This window comes from Anolis carolinensis, chromosome 2 (genome assembly GCF_035594765.1).
Source record: "Anolis carolinensis isolate JA03-04 chromosome 2, rAnoCar3.1.pri, whole genome shotgun sequence".
NCBI classification, from domain to species: Eukaryota; Metazoa; Chordata; class Lepidosauria; order Squamata; family Dactyloidae; genus Anolis; species Anolis carolinensis.
In genome coordinates, this window is record NC_085842.1 from 288,016,203 (window position 1) to 288,040,544 (window position 24,342).

The 24,342-nt window shown below is 37.0% G+C and overlaps 1 protein-coding gene across 2 annotated transcripts; it reads left to right on the top strand.

Annotated features, from left to right (window-relative positions):
* The first annotated feature begins 323 nt into the window (after positions 1-323).
* On the top strand, positions 324-24,078 carry hmgcr (3-hydroxy-3-methylglutaryl-CoA reductase). 2 transcript variants are annotated; one of them, XM_003216255.4, is made up of 20 exons: positions 324-479; positions 6,246-6,432; positions 6,724-6,835; positions 7,793-7,880; positions 9,311-9,395; positions 10,708-10,813; positions 13,169-13,275; positions 14,187-14,303; positions 15,286-15,437; positions 16,102-16,343; positions 16,442-16,614; positions 16,913-17,107; positions 17,774-17,932; positions 18,196-18,353; positions 18,479-18,584; positions 20,200-20,370; positions 20,649-20,789; positions 20,905-21,063; positions 21,979-22,133; positions 22,239-24,078. In XM_003216255.4, exons 2-20 carry the CDS (start codon positions 6,268-6,270, stop codon positions 22,291-22,293), a joined length of 2,646 nt encoding a protein of 881 aa, XP_003216303.2. In that variant the 5' UTR covers positions 324-479; positions 6,246-6,267; the 3' UTR covers positions 22,294-24,078. The 2 variants fall into 2 exon arrangements, with proteins under 2 accessions (XP_003216303.2, XP_062828403.1); XM_062972333.1 differs by lacking the exon at positions 324-479 and adding an exon at positions 696-803.
* The last annotated feature ends 264 nt before the right edge of the window (positions 24,079-24,342 follow it).

The window sequence follows — 24,342 nt, forward strand, 5'->3', positions numbered from 1 at the left end:
CCAAGGTGTAAAGCCAATCAGCGATGGGTTCAGTTAACTGATGGAAGAGGCAAATGGAAATACAGCGCCCCTGTGCGCTTCCTCCTCGCCCGCTGGCAAAGGCGAAGCCCATTGGTCCGCCGGAGCCCACATGCAAATAAGCCGGCGAGTTGCTGACCACTGAGGAAGCGCGAGGACGTTCGGGCGGCGCGCCCATTGGCCGGCGCTCCCGTGGCGAGATGGCGCGCGGCCCCCTCCTGATCCACGTCGAGGCTTCCTTTTCTCTCTCTCCGGTTGCCATGGGGACAGAGCGGGGTGATGCGTCACCCGGCTGGGCGTGACGAGGGCCCGCCATTGGCTGCGCGATCGGGCGATGGCGTCGCGAGCCGGGTGTCCTTGTCGAGAGGGGAGGACGGACGCTTCAGTCTGCGGCGAGAGAGGGGAAGGAGGGAACGGGTGTTACCTGTCCCAAGGACGAGCCTGAGCGTGGATTAAACCAGGTACTTGGCCTGTGTGTCAGTCAGTAGGTTAGGCCGTGGTGGAAAACGTTTCAGGCGCGCTGTGGGCAGCCTTTTGTGTTGTTGTTCCGGCCGGAGGGGGCCTTCCTTCTTTGTGGGTTCTGTTAGCTTCCCTCAAGAAGCGTCTTTCCTTCTTTCTCTTCCCTGAGGAGGGCGGCTCGAATCGGATAAAAGCGGCCGGAACAGCCGCATAGTGACGGTAGGGCCTGAGGCAGAGCTGGGACTGCCTGTTTGTCATCCTTCATGGACGTTGATAAGGCACGACAGGCCTCCCTTCCCGGAAGCGAAGCCTCAGGAAGACCTCAGGTTTGTCACATTGACAGCCACGGCTCAGAGCTATAGAATCATAGGAGGTGTAGTTCTACAGCAGGCATGGGCCTTCCAGGTGTTTTTGGACTTCAACTCCCACCATTCCTAACAGCCTCAGGCCCATTCCTTTCCCCCCTCAGCCGCTTAAAGAAAGAACTTGAGGCTGTTAGGAATGGTGGGAGTTAAAGTCCAAAACACTTGGAGAGCCCAAGCTGGCCCATGCCTGTTCCACAAGGTCTTGAGCCTCTCCCAAAGAGTGCTGGTGCCTCTGTAACGAAATCGGTCTTGTTTTTATGCACGTGTCTCGCCAAACTAGGTATCCTAAGATTAACGTAACCTTAAGCCATGTCGGTTAAAGAGGTGGCAAACTGCATTAATTCTACAATATAAATGTGCCCCTATTCATTATTTATTTTTTGCGACATTTCTACCCCGACTTTCTCCACCCTGGAGGGGACTCAAGGCGGCTTTACACATAGGCAACTGTTTGAAGCCTTATAAACAAACCATAATAAATAGAATTATAAAATACATTTAAAACAATTTTTAAAACCATTAATCACATAATCCTCAAGCGTAATCCGGCTGTCCCGATAGTCATTACATATCATTCTATCTTATCTATTCCACAAGTTATCCAAAGGCTTGGTCACAAAGCCACATTTTCACTTTTTTACGGAAGATCAGGAGGGAAGGGGCTGAAATCATATCCCTGGGGAGGGATATGATTTGGCTGGGGACAACAGCCAAGGGGCCACCACTAAGGGACAACAATTTAGGAGCCCTGCCACAAGCACAGCGACACCAGGGGCACTCAAAAGTGGCCAGCTTCTGGTCAAAGGAAATGTAGTATAATGCCAAGTTTTATTGTTTTGTCGAAGGTTTTCATAGCTGGAATTGCTGGGTTGCTGTGAGTTTTCCAGGTTGTATGGCCATGTTCCAGAAACATTCTCTCCTGATGTTTTGCTCTCATCTTTGGCAGGCATCCTCAGAGATTGTGAGGCCTGCTGAAAACTTAGCAAAAGGGGTTTATGTATCTGTGGAAGGTCCAGGGTGTGAGAAATAACTCTTGTCTGTTTGAGGCAAGTATTAATGTAGCAGTTGGCCACCTTGATTACCATTTAATGACCTTGCAGCTTCAAGGACTGGCTGCTTACTGCCTGGGGGAATCCTTTGTTAGGAGGTATTAGCTAGCCCTGATTGTTTTCTGTCTGGTATTCTCCTGTTTTCAGCATAGTCTGTATTTACGGTACTGTCCTGATTTTAGAGTTTTTTTTTAATACTGGTAACCAGATTTTGTTCATTTCCATAGTTTCGTCCTTTCTGTTGAAATTTGTCCACATGCTTGTGGATTTCAATGGCTTCTCTGAGTAGTCTGACATAGTGGTTGTCTGAGTGGTCCTGTGTTATCAAATAATATGTTGTGTCCAGGTTGATTCATCAAGTGCTCTGCTATGGCTGACTTCTCTGATTGAATTAGTCTGCAGTGCCTTTCATGTTCCTTGATTCGTGTTTGGGCAATGCTGAGTTTGGTGGTCCCTATGTAGACTTGAAGTCCAAAACACCTGGAGGGCTGAGGTTTGCCTATACCTGTGATAGATCATTTGGGCCAATGAGGCTAGTGGTCTCTTACAACTCTTAAGATTCTATATAATAAATACAGGACGTTTCAAAATGACAAACCCAGTTTCAAAACAATATACTTCACAGAAGCAACGTGTTACAATTACACAAAAAATGAAAAAAAACTGTTTAATGAGTTATCAAATTTTACTTACCATTTTGTGCCAGAAACAAAGTTAAAAAATAACTCTGCAAATGGAGACTATCTCATTAGGCCTTATGTAGTGTGGTTGTCATCTTATGAATGACTGAGGCCAGTGGTTTGTTTTCGGTAGAGGCATCTAGCAGCAATTGTTTGAAACTTTGTGCCCCACCCTTTCAAGTGGTAAGGGTTTCATTCATGGGTGGTTCATGGTTACAGAGATATAGTGATTTCAAATCAGGTTCATCTTTTTGAAACGCCCTGTACATCTTCAAAACATAAAAGGCTCTGATTATTATTTTTCCTGGGACAATGTGCCTATTCTAAAAAAAACAAAAACAAAACGGTATCTGCTGCAATTTTAAAGTAAGGGATTCTTGGTTAAGCAGTGTTAACAGCTCCTCCAAGTCCAGTTCACACTGGTTCTTGTCGTTTTCAGTCTTGCTTAAGTATAGCAAGGATGGCTTTTGGGTGTGGCTGGTACCAGAGTATTTGCAAAGCAGTAGCACTGCATTTTCTTTATTTGCCCTTTTCTGGCTATCAGAGATGGGTTAAATTTTCCATGGCACTGTGTCATGCTAGTTTAGAGTAATTTCCCAGTTTGCCTTTTTGTGTCATTTATAGATCAGTAATGGATATGGACTAAAATATAATTTTAATGTGAAACTAAAATGGTGATAAATCCTATAGTAATTTGTATTCTGTTTTGTCTTTTATAGCCACGTTAAATTTTTTTACCCATTTTGTTCTAATTACTTTGGGAAAATATTTAATAAAGTAGAACAAAAAAAGGAAAAGTAATAAATCTTTAAAAAGTAAGGGACATGACTGATAGAAAATATAGAAAAGGAAGGTGTTCCCATTGATTTTTGCCCCGTGTTCTTAAAAATAAATAACTAAAAGTTATGTGTGTTGGCATCCACCTGACAGAAAGTTGTTCATACTCAGAATTATATTGTTTTAAAAATGTAATTTGTGCACACTGATGTATTACATGAAGTAGTTCTCCATATTTGACACAAGAGCCGTGAGTGTTGTGGCTCGCTGAAGATAGTTTGATTGCAGAGAGTTAACATCTATAAAAAGCAACCCCTATTTACTGTGTTATAACCTGTCTCAAAGACGGCTTGTTCAAGGGAAATAAAAAGACTGTTTGCCTCAGGAATTGTATGGTTCTAAAAGTAGAATCTTTCTACACTATTGGAGATGGACTACCATTATAAATATCTGATTTAATTTTTAAAAAGTAAGCGTATTGTCTGATTTTTATTTTTCTGAAACCTGAATGATTGGCATCCAATACTCCTATAAAATCTGTGAAGTATGCTGATAAAACAATTGATGGAAAAATGTAATCAGATTGTGAATATGAAGATATCAGGGCTACTATTTAATTAATTAATTAATTAATTAATTAATTTCTATACCGCTCTTCTCCCCCAGGGGGACCCAGAGCTTTTTATTACTTCCTTTTTATTAAAATGTTCTGTGCCTTAAATATTTTAAAGTAAAATAGAGAATGGCCCATGGAAAAATCAATTAATTGTGTCAGCATTCAACACATGTCCCATTCTATCTTAATAAGCCATTTGAAATATATAGTACTATAGTAATATTCTGTTTTAGGAATGTAGACCAATAAAAATGTTCCTGTTCCGACTTACATACAGATTGAACTCAAGAAAAAACCTGAAGTACTTGTCTTGTTCATAACTTGGGGACTGCCTGTAGTAATGTTCTGTTTTAGGAATGTAGACCAATAAATATAGGAATGCAAACCTAAAAACGGCTTTGTGACAACAGAAAAAAATCTATACAGTCCACTAATTCAGGTTTGCAATAAGATTACTGCCCTGAAAAAGTATTGGTTACAGAATAGTTATGAGAAAGAATTACTATCGACAATTAGTCCTTATTAAATATACATGAACATCTCTTAAGGAAGTTAATGGAGCTGTTCAAAAGAAATGAAAGTGGGCAGGAGACATGTTACTGTTGCAAATACATGCCTGCGCACTACATATGTCCTGTCATTTGTAGATATCAGAAAAGGATGCTATTTGGATCATACTTAAATTGGCATTTAGCTTGTGCTTTCTGAATGAAAAAAAATCACAAGAAATATAATGGAAAATATTTTTTTTGAAATTATTTGCTCAAAACTTAATTAGTCTTACATATTTCTCACTTCAGTCACTTGACTTGTCTCCTAGTACAGGAGGGTGCATTTGAATATACTGTATAGATTGTTTTATCTGTTTGGAGCGCACATCCTACAATGTAAGATTTTTTAATTTTTTCTTTACACCAGCCATTCTAAAAAATCCACAAAATTGTCATTACATTTCTTTGAATTGGACCACATCTCTAAATATCTTTGCATTATCTGTACAGTACAGAGTCTCCCTGTTTGTTGTTAATTTGTGCCTTTAAGTTATTTCTGACTTACAAAGACCCTAAGGTGAATGAATGAATTAATTAATTTTATTGTTACGGTCACAAACCAAGAGTATAAAACTTTACAAAATTAAAAATAAAGGGTTTTTTTTAAGTGTCAACATTAAAATCTAAAATTAACATTAAAAACAGAAAGTCCATGAGTAATAAAATGAGTAAGTTAAAACTTTATCCGCTGAAATCATTCGCAAACTGATACAGGTGACTGTATCATAGGCATTTCTTGGTAAGATTTATTCAGCGGGAGTTTGTTTTTGCCTCTTTCTGAAGCTGCGAGAGTGTGATTTGCTTTCCCTGGCCGAGCAGTTATTTGAACCCTGGTCTCCAGATTTGTAGCCCAACAGTTCAACTACAATAGATAATTTTAAATTTAATGTTGACAAGTAGCTATTTATATCATAGTTCACATAGACTGAAATTTGTGAGAGCGTCTGTCTTGAAATAGTGTGAAGAGACAATGTTATTAAAGAATGAGTTGGTACATCATGTAAAATTTAAGAAGCCAGTCAGTTGATACATTTGGTATAATCACCAATAAAAAAAATACTCTACTTACTCAGAAGTGTTCATGAAGAGAGGGTGCAGATCCACTACTAAGTCAGTGAAAGAGACATTGCTGTAGATTTTGATGCTTTGTGGTGGAAACAATCATAGTAGCATGGCTGTTATCTTTGGCAATGGTCCCTCTTGCACGAGGTTGCGTGATACTTGTTGCTGATCCACCACTGCCCCAGGATGAAGCCATTAGGACAGTGGTGTCAAACATGTAACCCTCCACATGTTTGGGGCTCATCTCCCAGAAGCCTTAGCCAGTTTGTCCAAAAAACCTGTAAGACCATAAGTTTGATACCACTGCTTAGGAACTACTGACTGGCAAAGCCTGTCAATAGGACCTGATCTTACCATAGTCCTGGAACTTTCTGCATGCAATGAGGTCTGGGTTTTTCTGTGTTCCAGGAACACCACAGGATAGCAACTTTTGTGTGGTAGTATCCCTTGTGATGTAACCAAATAATTTTCAGGGCTTCTAACAAGAAACACCTTTTCTTATGGAAGAAATGTTTGTAAAAAAATATTGATTTTGTTTTATGTTCAGCTAATACAAAAAAAATAGCTATTGCATTTGCTTAATCTGCATAGAAGTCATTAAATTATAGATCTACCGAAATGCATAGCTTCCTGTACTAAGATAATATTTTGTTTGCATTAACTTCTAGGTCTGAGAAAATAATTTTGAACATGCTGTCCAGACTATTTCAAGTGCACGGCCTTTTTGTGGCTTCTCATCCATGGGAGGTCATTGTGGGTACTGTAACTCTCACTATTTGTATGATGTCGATGAAGATGTTCACTGGTAATGACAAAATCTGTGGATGGAATTACGAATGTCCCAAGTTTGAAGAAGTAAGATAATAAACTTATTGTTTACACATTTGTTGTTAATATAATCACCTTACTTAGAATTTAAACTGCTAAATTGATCCAAGCTAAATTCAATGAAACACTGTTTGGTGTTATTGACAAAAATAAAATGCATGAATTTGGTCCTAATCCTGTTTCAGTTTTAGAGATTAAGGAATGTAGCCTGATACTTGGCAATATTAATGCTTCAAAAATGTGAAATGTTGAAAATATTGATAACAGAAAATTATTGGTTATATTTTAATAAGCAAAACTATATTCTTCTCTTAACAGGATGTTTTGAGCAGTGATATCATAATATTGACAATCACACGCTGTATAGCAATCCTTTACATATACTTCCAGTTTCAGAATCTGAGACAGCTTGGATCAAAATATATTTTAGGTAAGTTTGTATTTTTTTTCAAAAGTGATCACAAAACAACAAAAGGAGAATTACAAATGTCCATGTATATAAAGACATACAGTCAAATTTGTACATGTAGGTAATCCAAATATAAAGGGCTAATACGTTTGGGCTGCATACACATTGCATAACAAAGTGTTGTTGTTGGCAGCATTCACAAGATTTTACTTGCATCTGTTTGTAGACTAGAACAGATTATTTTTGAGATAGTGTTCAGGTGCAGGTAAAAAAGGAGAATACACATGCAATTTTAGCATATTTTTAAAAGTTGATTTACTGTAGCAGATGATGAAATAAGAGAACAACAACAAGTACTTTGGGAGGACTTAGGTCTTTCCAAGTAGAAAAAAATGTTTCTATGGTTCTTGCATGCAGACTACTTAACCAGGCTATCGCTGGTGCTCAGAGGCACAAAATGCAAATATGGGTAATGCTGCATTGATCTAAGCAAAGGGACATGTTTGAAAGATAGAGAAGCCATAGTGTCCATTTGGTTGGGAGGCCATTGGAAACAAAAATAGGGGAATTTACTGCTTGAGATTTCTGTATGAAGGAAGACATGTATTTTTAAATTCCATTTGAATATCAAGTTGGTATTTTGTGGGAATTTAATATTGTCCCAAGCAATCAGGAATTCATTTTGAGACAATACATTTAGGGAGTTGCTACTAAATGCAAGTTTTTAGTGCTGTTCAAAGCTAGACAACTTGCTTCAAAATCAAGATTGTCTTGTTAATGGAAATTAAAGGGAGCGATGCATACTGTAGTTGGTGAGGCATCAGCACGCTTTGGCAGGGAAAGCTAAAGACCTTATAAAACTACAACTCCCATTATTCCATGGCATTGTGTCATGGCAGTTAATGGTATCCAATTTCATTAATTCTACAGTGTAGATGCCCCTTCTGTGTGTTTTATTTCCATTTTCTTTTTTTCAAGGTATTGCTGGGCTCTTCACAATCTTCTCAAGTTTTGTCTTCAGTACAGTAGTGATTCACTTTCTTGATAAGGAACTGACAGGCTTGAAGTAAGTATTATTCATTATTCTATATACAGTGTATTCCATTTATCCAGCAGTAGGTTTAGCCTTTAAACTAAGATGAGTGAGGTTGGGCAAAGTGAGAATCATTGCAGAAATGTTCAGAGTAGCCCCTCTCTTCTAGCAGTGCTGGAGTACTTATAGGTTAAGGTAAAGGTTTTCCCCTGACGTTAAGTCCAGTCGTGACCGACTCTGGGGGTTGGTGCTCATCTCCATTTCTAAACCGAAGAGCCAGCGTTGTCCATAGACACCTCCAAGGTCATGTGGCCGGCATGACTGCATGGAGCGCCGTTACCTTCCAGCCAGAGCAGTACCTATTGATCTACTCATGTTTGCATGTTTTTGAACTGCTAGGTTGGCAGGAGCTGGGGCTAACAGCGGGCACTCATTCTGCTTCCGGGATTTGAACCTGGGACCTTTTGGTCCACAAGTTCAGCAGCTCAGCGCTTTAACACACTGTGCCATCAGGGGCCCCCTGGAGTACTTATACTGGTGTATATTACTGATAAAATGTTGAAGAAAATATTTATAATATGAGCAAGAGTGTCTCTTGAGTTCCTTTACATTGCCAAAATCAGCAGCAACTAAAATGAGAAATGCAAATCAGTCAGCAGCCTAAGAAGCACACATAAGTTAAGTGTTTATAGACAACAACCCAACTCATCATTTGCTATGTTGCATATATCCTAATGATATGCATATCCTAATGAATGTCTCAGGTGGAAAATCAGACATAATTTATTTATTCTTCTTAACTGTCTTCAAGTTGACTTGAACTTACGGTGACATTATTATTATTATTATTATTATTATTATTATTATTATTTCTGTTACTGTATTATAATAATGTTATTATTATTACATTTATATTCCACTTTAATGCTTTGAGAGACCTCAATCCTATCATCAACAATCTTGCTCAGATACTGCACACTTAGAGACTCCTTGAGTTTATCCATCTGTAATTCAGTCTTCCCTTGCTTTCTACCTTATCAAGCTTTATTGCTTTCTATGTGTCATGTCTTCTCATGATATGGCCAAAGTATGATAGTGTCAGTTTAGGCATCTTGGCTTCTAAGGAGATTTGCTTTGCTTTAGGAGCCATTTATTTGTTTCTTTAACAGTCCATGGCATTTGTAAAAAAACTTCTCTAGCATCACATTTCAAGTGAATTGGTTTTCTTCCTGTTAGCTTTCTATGCTGTCCAGCTTTTACAACCATACATACTGATCCAGTATAAAATATCCCCAAAAAACTTTAATGTATTTCTGTAGCTTAAGTGCCAAAACATAGTTAACTTGAGTCTTCATAATTTGTGTCTTCATAATTGGGGAAGTCTATAAGATATGTGTGTATCTTATATTGCACATTTGTAAATTAAATTTTAAAGAGCCAATGTGTTTTCTAAATTTTTTCAGTGAAGCTCTGCCATTCTTCTTGCTTCTGATTGACCTCTCCAGAGCCAGTGCATTAGCCAAATTTGCTCTCAGTTCCAATTCACAGGTGAGCATAAGCCTCTGTTTTTAGATTGTAATGTAATGGGCTTCTAATGTATATGTTGTAAGGAGTTATAAAAAGATGTGGTGGTTTTATTATTATTATATAACTTGTCATAAAAATAATTTATTAAAATATTTTATCAACCTGTCATAACTGAAAATAAATTGTATGAATATGATGGTGTAGTCTAGAGTCATATTCTGATTAAGGTTGGTAAACTGGAACTTTCAATGCACTAGCTAGAATAATAGCGAAAGATAACAATTGTCAGCAGGGACCTGTTTCCAGATTTGCCCACAAACTGAAAATTCTCTTCTAGGCAGTGGTCCCTTTGTAGGTGCTTTCACAATATTTGCTCACCTGATGCCTTTTTGCTGACCATTGTGTTATAAAGTTTGTAAAAGACTTTTCTACCTTGAGCAATATATTACATTTTTCAGTTCAGTTATTTTCCATTTTGAAAATATTTTTATTATCCTCTCCTTGATTTGGTTTTTAATTTTTCTTCATGTTTTAAAATTGTTTTAATGCCCTTTTGTAAAATTATATCTGCTGATTCTGTGATTTCTAATTATTTTGATGCATTTTGTTATCCATTGAAAGAACAACAATTGATAATGATAGATAAACAGAATAAATAAAAATTAAATGCCATTAGAGTGTTCCGAAACAGATAAGGCCCAATGTGAATATTGGAATACAGCCGTATTTTCTGAATATTTTCTTACTGTTGTAAATTATAATTGGATTGATATGTGATATATACCCCATAGTGAACATACGTCTTTGAAATGAGTTGTTGCACATTGTCTAATATTTGCAGTACATGTCATTCAACTGTTAATCATAATATGCAGATACGGTCCTTTATGCATAAAGCTCTTTAAAGGATAAATTTGGAATTTGGTGATCATTAATAACAACGCATTAGGAATAATTAAGAAGTGAATGTTCATGTCCTCATGGATTAGTTTTAATATTTTATATATGAGGCATTTTGCTCTTACTTAATATTTGATTACTTCAGTAATTGTATGAAAGACAGAAGGCTTCCCCCCTCATGCCTAATCTTTTTCTTACTATGTCAGTGGATCCTGTATGAATTTTGATGTAAAACCATTATACATATTGGATCCACTTTTATCAGCCATGCTGAGTCCCCTCGGGTGAGAAGGGAGGGGTATAAAATAAATCCTGGGAAAAAAATATAAATGCTGGAAATAAATTGTTTATTTTATTCTGTTTTAGCACTAGTAACAGATTTCACTTTTCCAATTTGTATACTAATTGCTTTAAATATTTGTATTTCATGTAGGATGAAGTGAGAGACAATATTTCACGTGGAATGGCAATATTGGGTCCTACATTTACACTAGATGCCCTTGTAGAATGTCTTGTCATTGGTGTTGGTACAATGTCTGGTACGTCTGGAGTTTTATTGCCATTTTAGATACCATCTATGAGGACACAAAAAAGATAGATACTTCTATCGCCATTGTACTAGGGGAAAGATAAAACATGGGTTTCTACAGATCTTATTGAAATATTACTTATTCTTCACTATTGAATATACCAAATAGGACAGTCCAGTATCCTCTAAAGGACTATATGTTCCCTAGAGGATGGGGATGAGTGCAGTTTTCTGTTGTCCTCTGTTAGATTTCAATTAAATATATATTTTTTTCTCCCATTCTCTGCTTTTAGGGCATAGATACCAGAATAGCATAATACCCTGTTTCCCCTAAAATAAGACATCCTCAGAAAATAAGACCTAGTAGAGATTTTGCTGAATTACTAAATATAAGGCCTCCCCCGAAAGTAAGACCTAGCACCGTTTGTGTTTGGAAGCACGAACAGAACACTAGGGCATGCAGGTTTGGTAAATGTACATACCATAGATTGTTGTACATGGTAGTAACAAGAAATTATTGATAGGATTCACAGTTTGTCTGGTTATGCTGGTTTGTGATGACAACTACTTTACAGTATATAATAAATGTTCATTTTTTGTTCAACAATAAATGTGAATTCTTTTCATGGAAAAATAAGACATCCCCTGAAAATAAGACCTAGAGCATCTTTGGGAGCAAAAAATAATATAAGACACTGCCTTATTTTCGGGGAAACACGGTAGCAGTTTTAAAGAAAGGACTTAGGATATTAAGAAAAATGATTTGGCATGGCTTTTTTGTGTTTTGTTTCTGAGGGTCCCAAGACCATAGTCACGATTTTACTGATGAACATTGCATAGGGATTGCAATCTGATTCTTTAGTAGTGTTTTCCACAACATTATTCAATAAGACAAAATTGATTGAATTTTTAGAGGTATTATCAACTATAGAAAGCTATTTCACGTTATTTTATATTTTTAACTGTACATTAATTGAAAAATGCTTTGTGGTGTGTGAATTTGCATATGACTCCTTTCCCCATCCCTGGATAGATCATACCTTGTTTTGTAGTACATGCCTTGATTAGTCAGAGGCTAGTATACTGTGGTGCACTGTTAAGTGTGCCTGCCCTTAACCACTTCCATTGATTGAGTGTACAACAGTAAAAACACTTAATAATTGTGTCTGGATACCCTGTTGTTTCCAGACACAGTTGAAAGTGGTGATTTCCATCTTCAAACCAAGGACCAGCTTATTTCAGTGATCACATGTCATTATATTAACCCACTTCTGCTTTCTCTTTGTCATATAGCGCTTCGTTTTCTGATCCTTCAGAAAGCAAGAGCTATTAGGTTATACAATACCAGAAATAAAGCATTTCCTCTAATTGGGCCGTCACTTGGCATCTTTCCTACTTAGAGGATTTATATGTTTCCATTTCTGTTGGTTTTTAGGGAAATCCTTAAAGCATTTTGATTCTGGTCTGCTATTTTATTATCTTCCTTTAAAAACTTTGTACCATCTATTTAATGTATTTATTTGCCTTTACACATTTTATATTACATGAATATCAGTTTTAGAAAATCATATTGTAAATTACCTGTTAATGACACTGTTGGAGAGGCCACTTTCTTTTCACTTCTGCTCATTTTTATGATACGTTTAAATCAGTGGTTCCCAACCTTTTTGAATTGCTACCCCATTTTATAGAAGCAAAGTGACCTGCAACCCTGATACATTAATAAGCTTTTTAATAGGGTACATGAAAACACATTGAAAATAGATTTTTCAGTATAATATAATTAAAGTTAACTTACAACATATTTAATGCGATTATTAAAATTGTTACTCATTAACAAGCTTAAAAATTCGCAGCTGAGTTTTTGTTAATGTTATTCCCAACGTTTAATCTGTTTCATGTTTTGGTTTTCAATTGAAGAAGCATTGAAAATGTGCTGTCATAGAGATATGTTGAAATCTGAAGCACTAAGAATCAGCCAATAACAAGCTGAGCAGCACCTGCATTCCATCGAGCCAATCACCAAACAGTACATGAACCTGGACCTCACAAGCTAACCCAATGAAAGAAAGATCATCACACGTTCACGCAAACAAATCTCTGTGCAGGATGTGATGATGTAATTTTTTGTTTCTCCTTTTAAAATTTTCCATAGCTCACCACTGCCCAGCGACCCTACAGAAATCCCATTTGAGATCATGACCCATGGGTTGGGAACCACTGGTTTAAATGATCCAATTGTATTCAGAAGTATTTTTAATTTTTTGGTTGTAAATGTGTGTTTTGTTTGCTGAATGTTACCTTTATTACTCTTCCAATAAAAAATGATGTGGTTCTAATTGCTTGGCCCTTACCTTTCTGACAGGAGTAAGACAGCTTGAAATCATGTGTTGTTTTGGCTGCATGTCTGTCCTTGCCAACTACTTCGTCTTCATGACTTTCTTTCCTGCATGTGTGTCCCTGGTATTAGAGGTAAGAATTAATCAGCACCATAACTTTGAATTATTGTGTTTCAGTTATAATACTTGTGAGGTATTTATTCATAAGCTGAATATACTGCAGGAACTAACTTATGGAAATCTGGAAGAAACTAAAGGGTAAAACACTATGACCCAAAACATTGATTAATGTGCTATATTACCCCATTTCAAAAAAATAGCATGAAAAATTCCTGCCATTGATTTGAAATAAGAGGAGATTACAGGAGCTTAATACCACATCATGGGAATGGTCCTTGAATAACAAACAAACCATGAAAAAGTTGAATAATTTTCAGCCATCTCTCCACATTTGCAGGTTAAACTTTCACAGATTTTATTAGTCTCAAGATTATTTGCTGCTGCCGTATTCTATTTTTAATAGCATCTTTATAACATTGCTTTATTACTATCAAATACACAACTTTATATGTATAAAACAACAATGCTAGAAAAACACAAAAACAACATGAATGTAAGAAAACCTACAAATTACAAATAATTATTATTTCTTGACTGGTCAGTTATAATCCACATTTAGAATACTTCCTGCATATGGGATTCTAGTTATATTTCTATAAATAAATTCACATGAAATCTAGAACTGATACACTTCCCCAGTACCTTTGGTTGCTGGCAGGAAATCAAACTGGCAGGATAGGTGGGCCTGGCTGTGTACGTGTTCCTGTATTCAAGTATGAAGGTGGGCAATATGCATAAAGGATCAATACTTCTTTCATTGACAGAACATCTTCTAAATATTAATCAAAACTACTCTACACTTCTCATTGTGAAACATCAGTTGAATGTTCTATAGAATATCATTTAGCTTTTAATACAATGGTGAATCATGATCCTGTGTAGGAAGGTTAATACATGTGCCAAACTTTGATTTTCTTCTTGCAGCTTTCACGGGAAAGTCGCGAAGGTCATCCCATTTGGCAACTCAGTCACTTTGCTCGTGTTCTAGAAGAAGAAGAAAATAAACCCAATCCAGTAACGCAGAGGGTTAAGATGATCATGGTAAGTTGCTTTTTTGTTATTTTTTCCTATTGGATAAATCAAAAAGGCCAAAAATGCTCAGTTTTCTCCAAATGTAAAAACAAAATCAATGGCAAAAATAAAGATAGTTATTTCATGGCCCAAGCATAACTTCCAGGTCAAAATAAAGTGATAATTGCAGGGCAACATGAACTCAAAGCTTGAATTGATCAAGAGGCGAGGCTAGTTTTTAAAAGTGATTTTAATACAATTTTACCTGCTGGTACTTTACTTTGTTTAACTAATGGCATACATCTGGTTATGAACATATGTTAATTCACAATTATAGTATACATGGTTGCACCATCTAGAAATGTATAGTCTGTATCCTTATAACATGTGTACCCATGTCTGTATCATCCACGTGTTTAAATAGGTACTTTATATGGTATAGTCCATCAAGAATCAGAGACAGCACTAGGGAGCACTAGATGATTTTTTATTTATCGTATCAGAAGCGAACTGAGGGTACAGCTGTAATGAATTTAAAAATACAAACAGAGTTAAAAACTTGGCATTATACTAAATGTCTTTTGACCAGTAGCTAGCCGCTTGAGGTGCCTCTGTGTTGCTATAAGAAGGTCCTCCATTGTGCATGTGGAAAGGCTCTGACTGCATTGTAGATGATGATTATGATGATGATAGCAACATTTTTAAAAATTTATTGCCTGACTCTGCTTTTGGCTTGAGGCGTGGCACAAGGCACACTTACTGCAATTTTCCCTGCAGTATTTTATGAATTAAAAAAGTTAATATTAGAAAAGCTTTAACTATAGCAAGTTTATGAAGTCTGAAAATGTAAAGGACAAGTAAATATAAAGGGCACATATGCATTTGCAATCAAAAAAGTCTTACTATAAGACTGCAATAAAAAGGACTGTGCTCTGAAATACTCTTTATTTCTATTCAACTTTGTATATGTTCATATTCTTAGATTAACTAGTAATTCTGTTTTAAATTTTAGTCTCTAGGTTTAGTTCTTGTTCATGCTCATAGTCGATGGATAGCAGAGCCATCTGCACAAAATAGCACAGCAGAAATATCTGTGGGACTGGATGAAAATACACCAAAAAGAATTGAGCCAAATGTGTCTCTGTGGCAGTTCTATCTTTCCAGGTATTGCTTAAATATATTCAGGCTAATCCATGTTTGTCTGTCTGTCATTCATTTTAGATTATTTACAATGAATTAAGCTACTGATTTTTTAAGTGGCTCAGTGTGTCTAATAATTTAGATTGAGGTGGGAAAGGTGCTTGTATCTTTCCTACATTATTTTAAATTGTTTTTAAAACTGTGGGGTGGCTTCAAGACACTGCAGAAGTGGAGTGGGGTGGTAGCATTTGGCCTGTCTTGTCAGAATAATTTTTTTTCTCCTGAAAACTTTGCCAAACCACTCTCCCAAAACTGGACTTAATATTAATACTTTATTTGTAGCCCTCCGTATCTCCCCTAGGGGACTCAGCGCGGTTTCTAACATAATAGTCTTGCATAAGATCAGAATGTTAAACGTGTTTTGGAGAAGGAAGATTAATTTATAGAGGGCTATTGCTCTATATTAGTAATGGCGAACCCTTCTTTATTTATTGTTTTTTATTTAAACAGCAAGAATGCCAATATTTAGTGGGTAATCAAGTATTTGCACTGGACAGAGAAAATGAGACATACATTGTGTTTTTTTCCAGTTATTAAGGAAATCAGCTAATTCTCCTTGTTTTAAAATTGTGTCAAGAAGGTTTACATTACAAGCAGTAATATATATTGCCTGTTTACTCCCCTCTAGAATGGCCAGTATGGATATTGAGCAAGTAATTACACTTGGCTTAGCTCTTCTCCTTGCTGTCAAATACATCTTCTTTGAACAGACTGAGATGGAATCCACATTGTCATTGAAGAACCCTATAACATCACCATTATTAATTCAGAAAAAAAGTCCAGAAAACTGCTGCAGAAAACAATCTGTGCCTTTAAAAAATAATCCCATCACCAAAAATGCAAATGCTCTATCTGCCAAAACTGAAAAAGGTAAATTCTTTAATGATACTTCTGCTTACAATTTTTAAAAGTTTGATACCAAAGTTTGAAGCATGCGACCATCTATTTTATCTTCAATTTTTTTGCAGATGAAACTATAAAGTCTTTCCTGACGGAGTCACCAGCAAAAGCCACCTTTTTGCTTGGTAGTTGTGCTCCTGAAGAAACATCCTCATTAGATAATAATACAGAGCCTGATTTCAGTTTGCCAAAAGAGTCACGCTCTGTTGAAGAATGCCTTTCAATACTTCAGAATGGCAAGGTAAGAAAGTAGAATAACTTGGTGCAGGAAGTATTTTTATGATATTCGTTATGGATATATGACATCTTTATGAATCTGACTTGTGAAATAAACCAAGAAATTACTTGTTTTTCTATTTGTATAATGTGTAATGAACTGAAATTCAAGTTGTTTTGCCTCCAGTGTCTTACTGCCTCCTCCACATTTCAATGGCAGTCTGTCTTAGTTATAGAGAATTCAGAATGTTATCTATTACTAGAAAAGAGATAGTTTGTAAGAAGGCAACCAAAAAAGCAAACAATTTTTTTCATCTTCCTAGATGGGCGCCAAGTTCCTTACTGATGCTGAGGTCATTAATTTAGTCAGTGCAAAACATATTCCTGCTTACAAGCTGGAAACTTTGATGGAAACTCAGGAACGTGGTGTGTCAATTAGGAGACAAATTTTATCTCAGAAACTTCCTGAACCTTCCTCCTTGCATTATCTTCCTTATAAGAACTACAATTATTCTTTGGTGAGTAGACGTGTGGGTTAACAACAAAGTTGTGCACTATTTATTTTTGTTTATTTATTTTCGTGTCAGGAGCGACTTGAGAAACTGCAAGTCGCTTCTGGTGTGAGAGAATTTGCTGTCTGCAAGGACATTGTCCAGGGAACGCCTAAAGGTTTATATATATATATTACCATCCTTGTGGAAGGTTTCTCTCATGTCCCCACATGGAGCTGGAGCTAATAGAGGGAGTTCATCTGAACTCCCTTTATTTATGAACAGAAGAATGAAGTGTTTGGGGATTTTTATTTGATTTGAAATTAAACTGAATGTGGTCATCAGCAGATATGGGTCCTCAGCCTAAAGGAAATGATAGGAAACAACAGATATAGTTGTATGAACATCCTTTGTAAGGTTTTTTGTTGCTTCTGTAGTATAGCAGATGTAGATGTGTCTTTCCCTTTCTACATGTTCCCAGGATGTCAAAAGTAGTATAGCTTAAGATGATATGAATACAATCTTCTTCTCTTTTTTTGTCATTCTAATGTTTCTGTAAATTGATCAAGTTTCTATTCTGAGTTTGTAGCAAGCATCAAGAAAAAGATTATTGTTCATAAAGTATTGTTTGCCATAAAATAATGATATCATTTTTTAAAAAGTACCTATTTCAATGTTGATTTTTGTGTTAAGGTAATGGGTGCCTGCTGTGAAAATGTGATTGGATACATGCCAATCCCTGTGGGAGTGGTTGGCCCCCTTCTTCTGGATAACAAAGAATTTCAGGTTCCAATGGCAACAACAGAAGGATGCCTAGTGGCAAGCACAAATAGAGGGTGCAGAGCAATATGTGTAAGTACCAATGAGCAGGGTTGGTATTTAAACAGCTAGATAATGGTATCCAACTGTGCCTGTCTCGTATGGGAACAGATTTCCCTTCCCCTCTGCAGTCCCCACTTGCTGCCCCTTGATATTGAAGGGCAGAGCTAGAATGGAGAAGGCAATATAATGTTTCTGACCTACCTGTTGTCAGCTGTTTCTTGAAGTGTTTGAAATAATAAAAGTTGAACATGCCAATTTACTAATCACTAATCATACTCTTGTCTTTATCTCAGCTTGGTGGAGGTGCCAAGAGTCGTATTCTGGCAGATGGAATGACTCGAGGGCCTGTGATAAGGCTGCCCACTGCCTGTCAGTCTGCCGAAGTGAAAGCTTGGCTTGAGACACCCGAAGGCTTTAAAAAAATTAAGGATGTATTCGATAGCACTAGCAGGTTAGGATTTTATATAGTAAAGGATGGGGTATTGTGCCCCCCTTAAAGCACTTTGAAACGGTGCAACCAAAATAAATGTTGAGGCAACATTACATTTATCACTTTTTCAAAAATAATTTTTATAGATTTGCTCGTCTCCAAAGGCTTCATGTGGGTTTAGCAGGACGCAATCTCTATATCCGTTTCCAAGCTAGAACTGGTGATGCAATGGGAATGAATATGATTTCAAAAGTAAGTGCCGTGGTTTAAACAAATGTTGATTTCAAAGTAGTTAATTCAAGTCTTTTTTCTAGTAAGATACCCTGGGGATAGAGAAGAAAGAAACTAAAGATCTAGAATTCTACTTGCATGTTAAAAGTGTCGCTGTATTGGGAAAATGATGTTGCAATCCTATTTAATTAACCAGAGTTGGGAATTCAATTACATGGATTGACAAAGTTGTCTGGAATAAATTTGTTTCATGTCCTTTCCTGTCCCTTAGCTAATAATTTTCCAGTTTGGTTCTCTCCAGATGTTTTGGACTACAATCCCTACCATATTCTACACTATGCTGTTGTGAGGCTGATGTGGGTTTTAGTGTTATCTTAAATGATAAAGTGAAAACAATTGTTTCAGAAATATCTTGGAAAGGAAGTGAAATGTGTGATTTTCAAACATTTCTAAAAAAAAGGTTGGAACAAACTGTCCATAGAGTTCATGTGACTTTTTTGTTGCAGTGAATTTGATCCGAATTTACCTTTTATAAACAAGATTTACATAGATTAAAATCCTTTTCTTCAAATCCAGGATGGAGTCCACAAACGTTCATGATGACATAATTTGGTTAGCCTTAAAGATGTCATAAGACTCTTTTTTCCCTCCTATTCCCTTTTTAAAATACTGAACAGATTAACACGACTTTCTCTTTGAAAAAAAGTAAAAGATAGGCCTTTTCCGTTTCTGCTGGGAAAAAAATCCAGTGGTGGATTTCCAGAAAGGAAGTGAATTTAGTTGATTTCCTCCTCATTGCTGCAGTGCTTGTATCACTTGCTAAATTATTTCAGGTACTCTTCCCCACACTCCAGATTTTTGAAGGGTGCAAAGGGTTCAAGAGGATGGGAGGGGATAAGTAAAAATAGCTTTCCCCTCTCCCTATAAGAGTGAAAATTTGGTTGAGGGAGTATTCCCACTTCTCAGGGCAAAGTCTGGATCCAAGCTAATGTTTGGCACAAAGTGCCTTCTATTGATATCTTCTAGAGTAACGTGCTGTGAGTGAGTTACTACTTAATATAATTTAACTTTAAAAGAATGAGCTTTTTTAGTTTTGTGTTTTCATTTGTGTCTCTGTAGTTAAGTATTAAACATATTGCTTGCATTCTATTTTAATATAAGTAGAGTCTCACTTATCAAAGCTTCGCTTATCCAAGCTTCTGGATTATCCAAGCCATTTTTGTAGTCAATGTTTTCAATATATCGTGATATTTTGGTGTTAAATTCGTAAATACAGTAATTACAACATAACATTACTACGTATTGAACTACTTTTTCTGTCAAATTTGTTGTATAACATGATGTTTTGGTGCTTAATTTGTAAAATCATAACCTAATTTGATGTTCAATAGGCTTTTCCTTAATCCCTCCTTATTATCCAAGATATTTGCTTATCCAAGCTTCTGCCGGCTCGTTTAGCTTGGATAAGTGAGACTCTACTGTAATATCAAATTCTTAGTCCGCCTGTCCCGTTGGCTGTTCCTGCTTTGTATCTTTTGCTAGTTCCTTCGGTGAGATATCAGTCATTACTATAAGACACCAGAGCTGTATAAATATATATTTTTCCTCTCTTTCCCATCTTTTTTTCCCTAAACAGGGTACAGAGAAGGCACTTGCAAAGCTGCAGGAAGAGTTTCCTGATCTCCATGTTTTAGCTGTTAGTGGTAACTATTGTACAGATAAAAAGCCAGCTGCCATAAACTGGGTAGAAGGGAGAGGGAAATCAGTTGTCTGTGAAGCAATCATCCCAGCAAAAGTTGTTAAAGAAGTGAGTACCTACCTTATTTGCAAATTACTGTAGCATTTAAAAAAATAAAACAGATCTATTCAGATGATCTCAGTATGAACTCTATCCAGAAATTGTTTAGGTGGGGCACTAGGTAATTATAACTTTCTTCTCATTCAATATGGTAATATTTTAGGCAAGATTCTATGTGTATATTAATCTTCTTGGTAAGAGACAAATGTTGTTTTTGACCAGCCTACTTTCTACATTAATTGGAATCACATAGGAGTTTTATTGTTGTTTATTTGGGTTTGTTTCAGGTATTGAAGACTACCACAGAAGCCATGATTGAAGTCAATGTAAACAAAAATTTGGTTGGCTCTGCAATGGCTGGCAGCATAGGGGGCTACAATGCTCATGCAGCAAACATTGTCACTGCCATGTACATTGCATGTGGACAGGTAGGTTTTGCTTTAATTTACCACTGTGTGTATGTATGAAAGAGTGAGGGAGGGAGGCATACAACAAAATCAAAGCTAAAATCATGTGGTCTTTTGTTTCATTTTACCTGACTAGGATGCAGCCCAGAATGTCAGCAGCTCAAACTGCATCACGCTGATGGAGTCAGCTGGTCCTGCCAATGAAGATCTATACATCAGTTGCACAATGCCCTCCATAGAAATTGGGACTGTGGGCGGAGGAACCAACTTGTTACCACAGCAGGCTTGTTTACAGGTGTAAAGACTCAGAATAAATAAATATGTATGAGTATCAAAAGAAATAAATTTGCATAATTACAGCCCAACCCTGTTTTGTATCTCAAAACCTCTGGCCCATGTTTTGCAATTTGGAATTATTGTGCTCTGCCAGCAAACTCCCACATTTGCAGGCTCGGTTGCAGCAGTTTCCAAGTCACTGCTCTATTTTATAGGAGCAAAGTAACCCACAACCCCAATACATTAAACATAGGCAAAGAGGAGTAAAATTTGAAATACAGGCATGATGACATTAGGATGATAGGATTTTTTGTTTTCCCTCCTTTACATTTTCATAGCTCACCACTGCCCGGCAACCCTACAGAATACCCTTTGTGACCCCATTTGGGGTTGCAACCCATGAGTTGGAAGCGACTGCTCTATTGTTTTGTATTGCTTTTTAATATCCCAAATATATATACCTGCACTAGTGGTGGTGGGGGGAACAAGAAACAAATATTTGCTCATCAGTGACGTGTGTGTTTAAAGACACTTTCAGCATGTGCCTGTATTAGAAGAATGCTTCTAATGCCAACAGTTCTAGTCATGATATCTACTGATGAGAAATATAGGAGTTGTAGTCCAACACCTGGGGAGAACATAAAGTAACACGGCGGGCTAGATTCAGGCTGTGGGCATTGAGTTGACACGTGTCCAAGTGCAACTGACTCTGATTCTCCAAGGTCAAATGCAGAGATCTTTCTTGCTGCCAGTGTCTTTTAGCTAAGGCTACGAGATGTTGGACTTGCTAAATTCAGAACTTTGTTGCTTGTACAGCTTTACCATTGAGCTAATATTTTGAAAGTTGTTTAGAAGTTGCAAAGTGAGGGCTCCCAGCATCATGAACAGAATACATTTATGCCTTTTTCTAAAGCACGCTGTTATCTCCTTATAGATGCTGGGGGTGCAGGGAGCAAGTTCGGAGAACCCTGGAGAGAATGCCCGCCAGCTTGCTAAAATTGTGTGTGCGACAGTAATGGCCGGAGAACTGTCCCTTATGGCTGCCTTAGCTGCAGGGCATTTAGTCAGAAGCCACATGATTCACAACAGGTAATAGAGGGAGACCATTACCTAGTCTCATCACTTTGTTCCTCTTTTCTACCAGACAGTTAACAAAACTTAACATCTGAATTTATTTTATCTTGTTTGTGACAGGTCAAAAATAAATCTACAAGATCTTCAGGGAACATGTACCAAGAAAGCTGTGTGAAACTGACAAACTCGAAACAAAGCATTACTATGAGAAATTGATGTGCAAAAGGAAACAACACATGTGAATTTTAGAAGGAATATAATTGTTCAATACAATGGATTGGTGGAAAGACACAAAATGGGATTGGTGGATGTGTAATCCACACCTGGCTGTTTGCATCCTTTGCCCGTTTGAATGCCACAAAAGGATGCTGCTCTATGGGAAATATTTCAGATGGTTGTAATTAGGACATGGATTACAGCGTGTCCTGAGTCATGTATTCTATACCATGAGGCTCCATGTGGTTTATGCAAGCTATCCAAAAGGATTAACCTTGCTCCGTTTGAAAATGGAAATATTCTGGCTACTGAAAAGAAAGCAAGTACTGTAACTTTTTGGTGAGGTTTTTAAACCAGTCAACCCCCTTAGTTGCTTTCTTTCTTTCATTGTTTTCAGGCTAAACTGGTATAGTTTGCATACAAACCTGAAACAACCTGTTATTATTGTGGTCCAAGCCTTCAGCTCACATCAAAGCATCTCACAAGCTTTTTTAAAATGTTGGTCTAAGGTTAAAATTTGGACAAGGGAATAACTTAACTGAATCACAGTAATATTCAGATTTTTTTTCAGGTGCTTCACTTTCCATTGTGCTATTTGTACAGATTGTAATGTTAATTCTCCAGCTCGTTGGGGAAATATGCATTGCTGCAAGAAAGCTATGGTCAGTAGATACTGTATTTCAAGATATAAGACCACCGAGGTGAAATTCTCAGGTGTTTTGCTCAGATAGACTTAGGTTGCATAGGGGACAAAAAGTTCTCTGCACCATCCAGTGGGAAATTCTCTGAGGCTGCTGCTGAAGATTACTGTAGATGTAGAACCTATTCATTTCAGTGGCATATTTCCTAAGAGATCATCCCAGTCGACTGCACCCTTTGGAAAGTCTAAATGGTTAGGGTTTTAAACAGGGATAGTTTTGAATAAAAGAGTCAAAAACATGTTTACACTTTTCCTCAATCATCATTTTAGAGTATGGGGTGAGTCCCACTCTCCTCCCTCCCCCCCCCCCCCCCCCCCAAGCATAGGCACATGCCGGGATAGGAGAGATCTGTTGAACATTCACACTGCTTTGTTACTGATCCTTTACTTAATTTTTTCTTGAATTATAATTTATTATTTGGGGGCAAGTTCCAAGTTGCTTCTCGGTTTTTTGAAGGACTGCTAACAGCAGGTTCATTGAAATGATCTTAAGAGAAAAGTGAATGCAACAAAGGTAGCTGCTTATTTGTGAAACCTACCACAAAGCTACATGGAGAATCAGCCGGAAGAGGGAGAGCAGGAGCTCAGTGGTTGTCAGGTGAAGAGGTGACTCACTGTCCGAAACTGGATAAATAATGGTTTTAGGGCTGGGGTCCTTCAGTTTCTCCTTGGTCCTACGCTCAAGAGCTCCACTTCTTGCAAGCTCATTACAATTGTGGTAGTATTTTATGGATTTTGTTAGTACATAAACTATTTAACTTGTATGTATTAGGTTCATAAAGTTAACGCAAGTCAACTTGTTACTTGAGAGGTATGTGCTGCGGCTATTTGTAAATAGCACCATGAATGTCCATCCTGCTATCGTATTGTTTGTCCAGCAGTTACCTTTTTATTATTTATGCAGTTTGAACTTAACAGATTTTAATATTTAATACAACACTGGGCTAGCAATAAATTGTTTGTACAGTGTCCATTTTGGTGAATGTAACTGACATTCTATCTTTCCAAAAACCATTTTGTACTATTAAAATATTTGGTACTTTTTTCAGTTTCAGTAAAACAATGAAAAAAAAAAAACAAGTTTGACCCCCCCTCCCCAAAAATTTTAAACGTAATTACAGGCTTAGAATCAGATGCATAGTTGGAATGATATCTGGAGGTTCTTCTAGGCCTCCTGTCATTTTTAAATGCCTGGGCAAGAAAATGATGGTGGCCAAGTGTGGCTGACCTCTGTATCAACATTAGTGCTGTCCCCTCTCTTTGGAATGGCAGTTGACTTATTTATGAGTTATATCAAAATAATTTTGG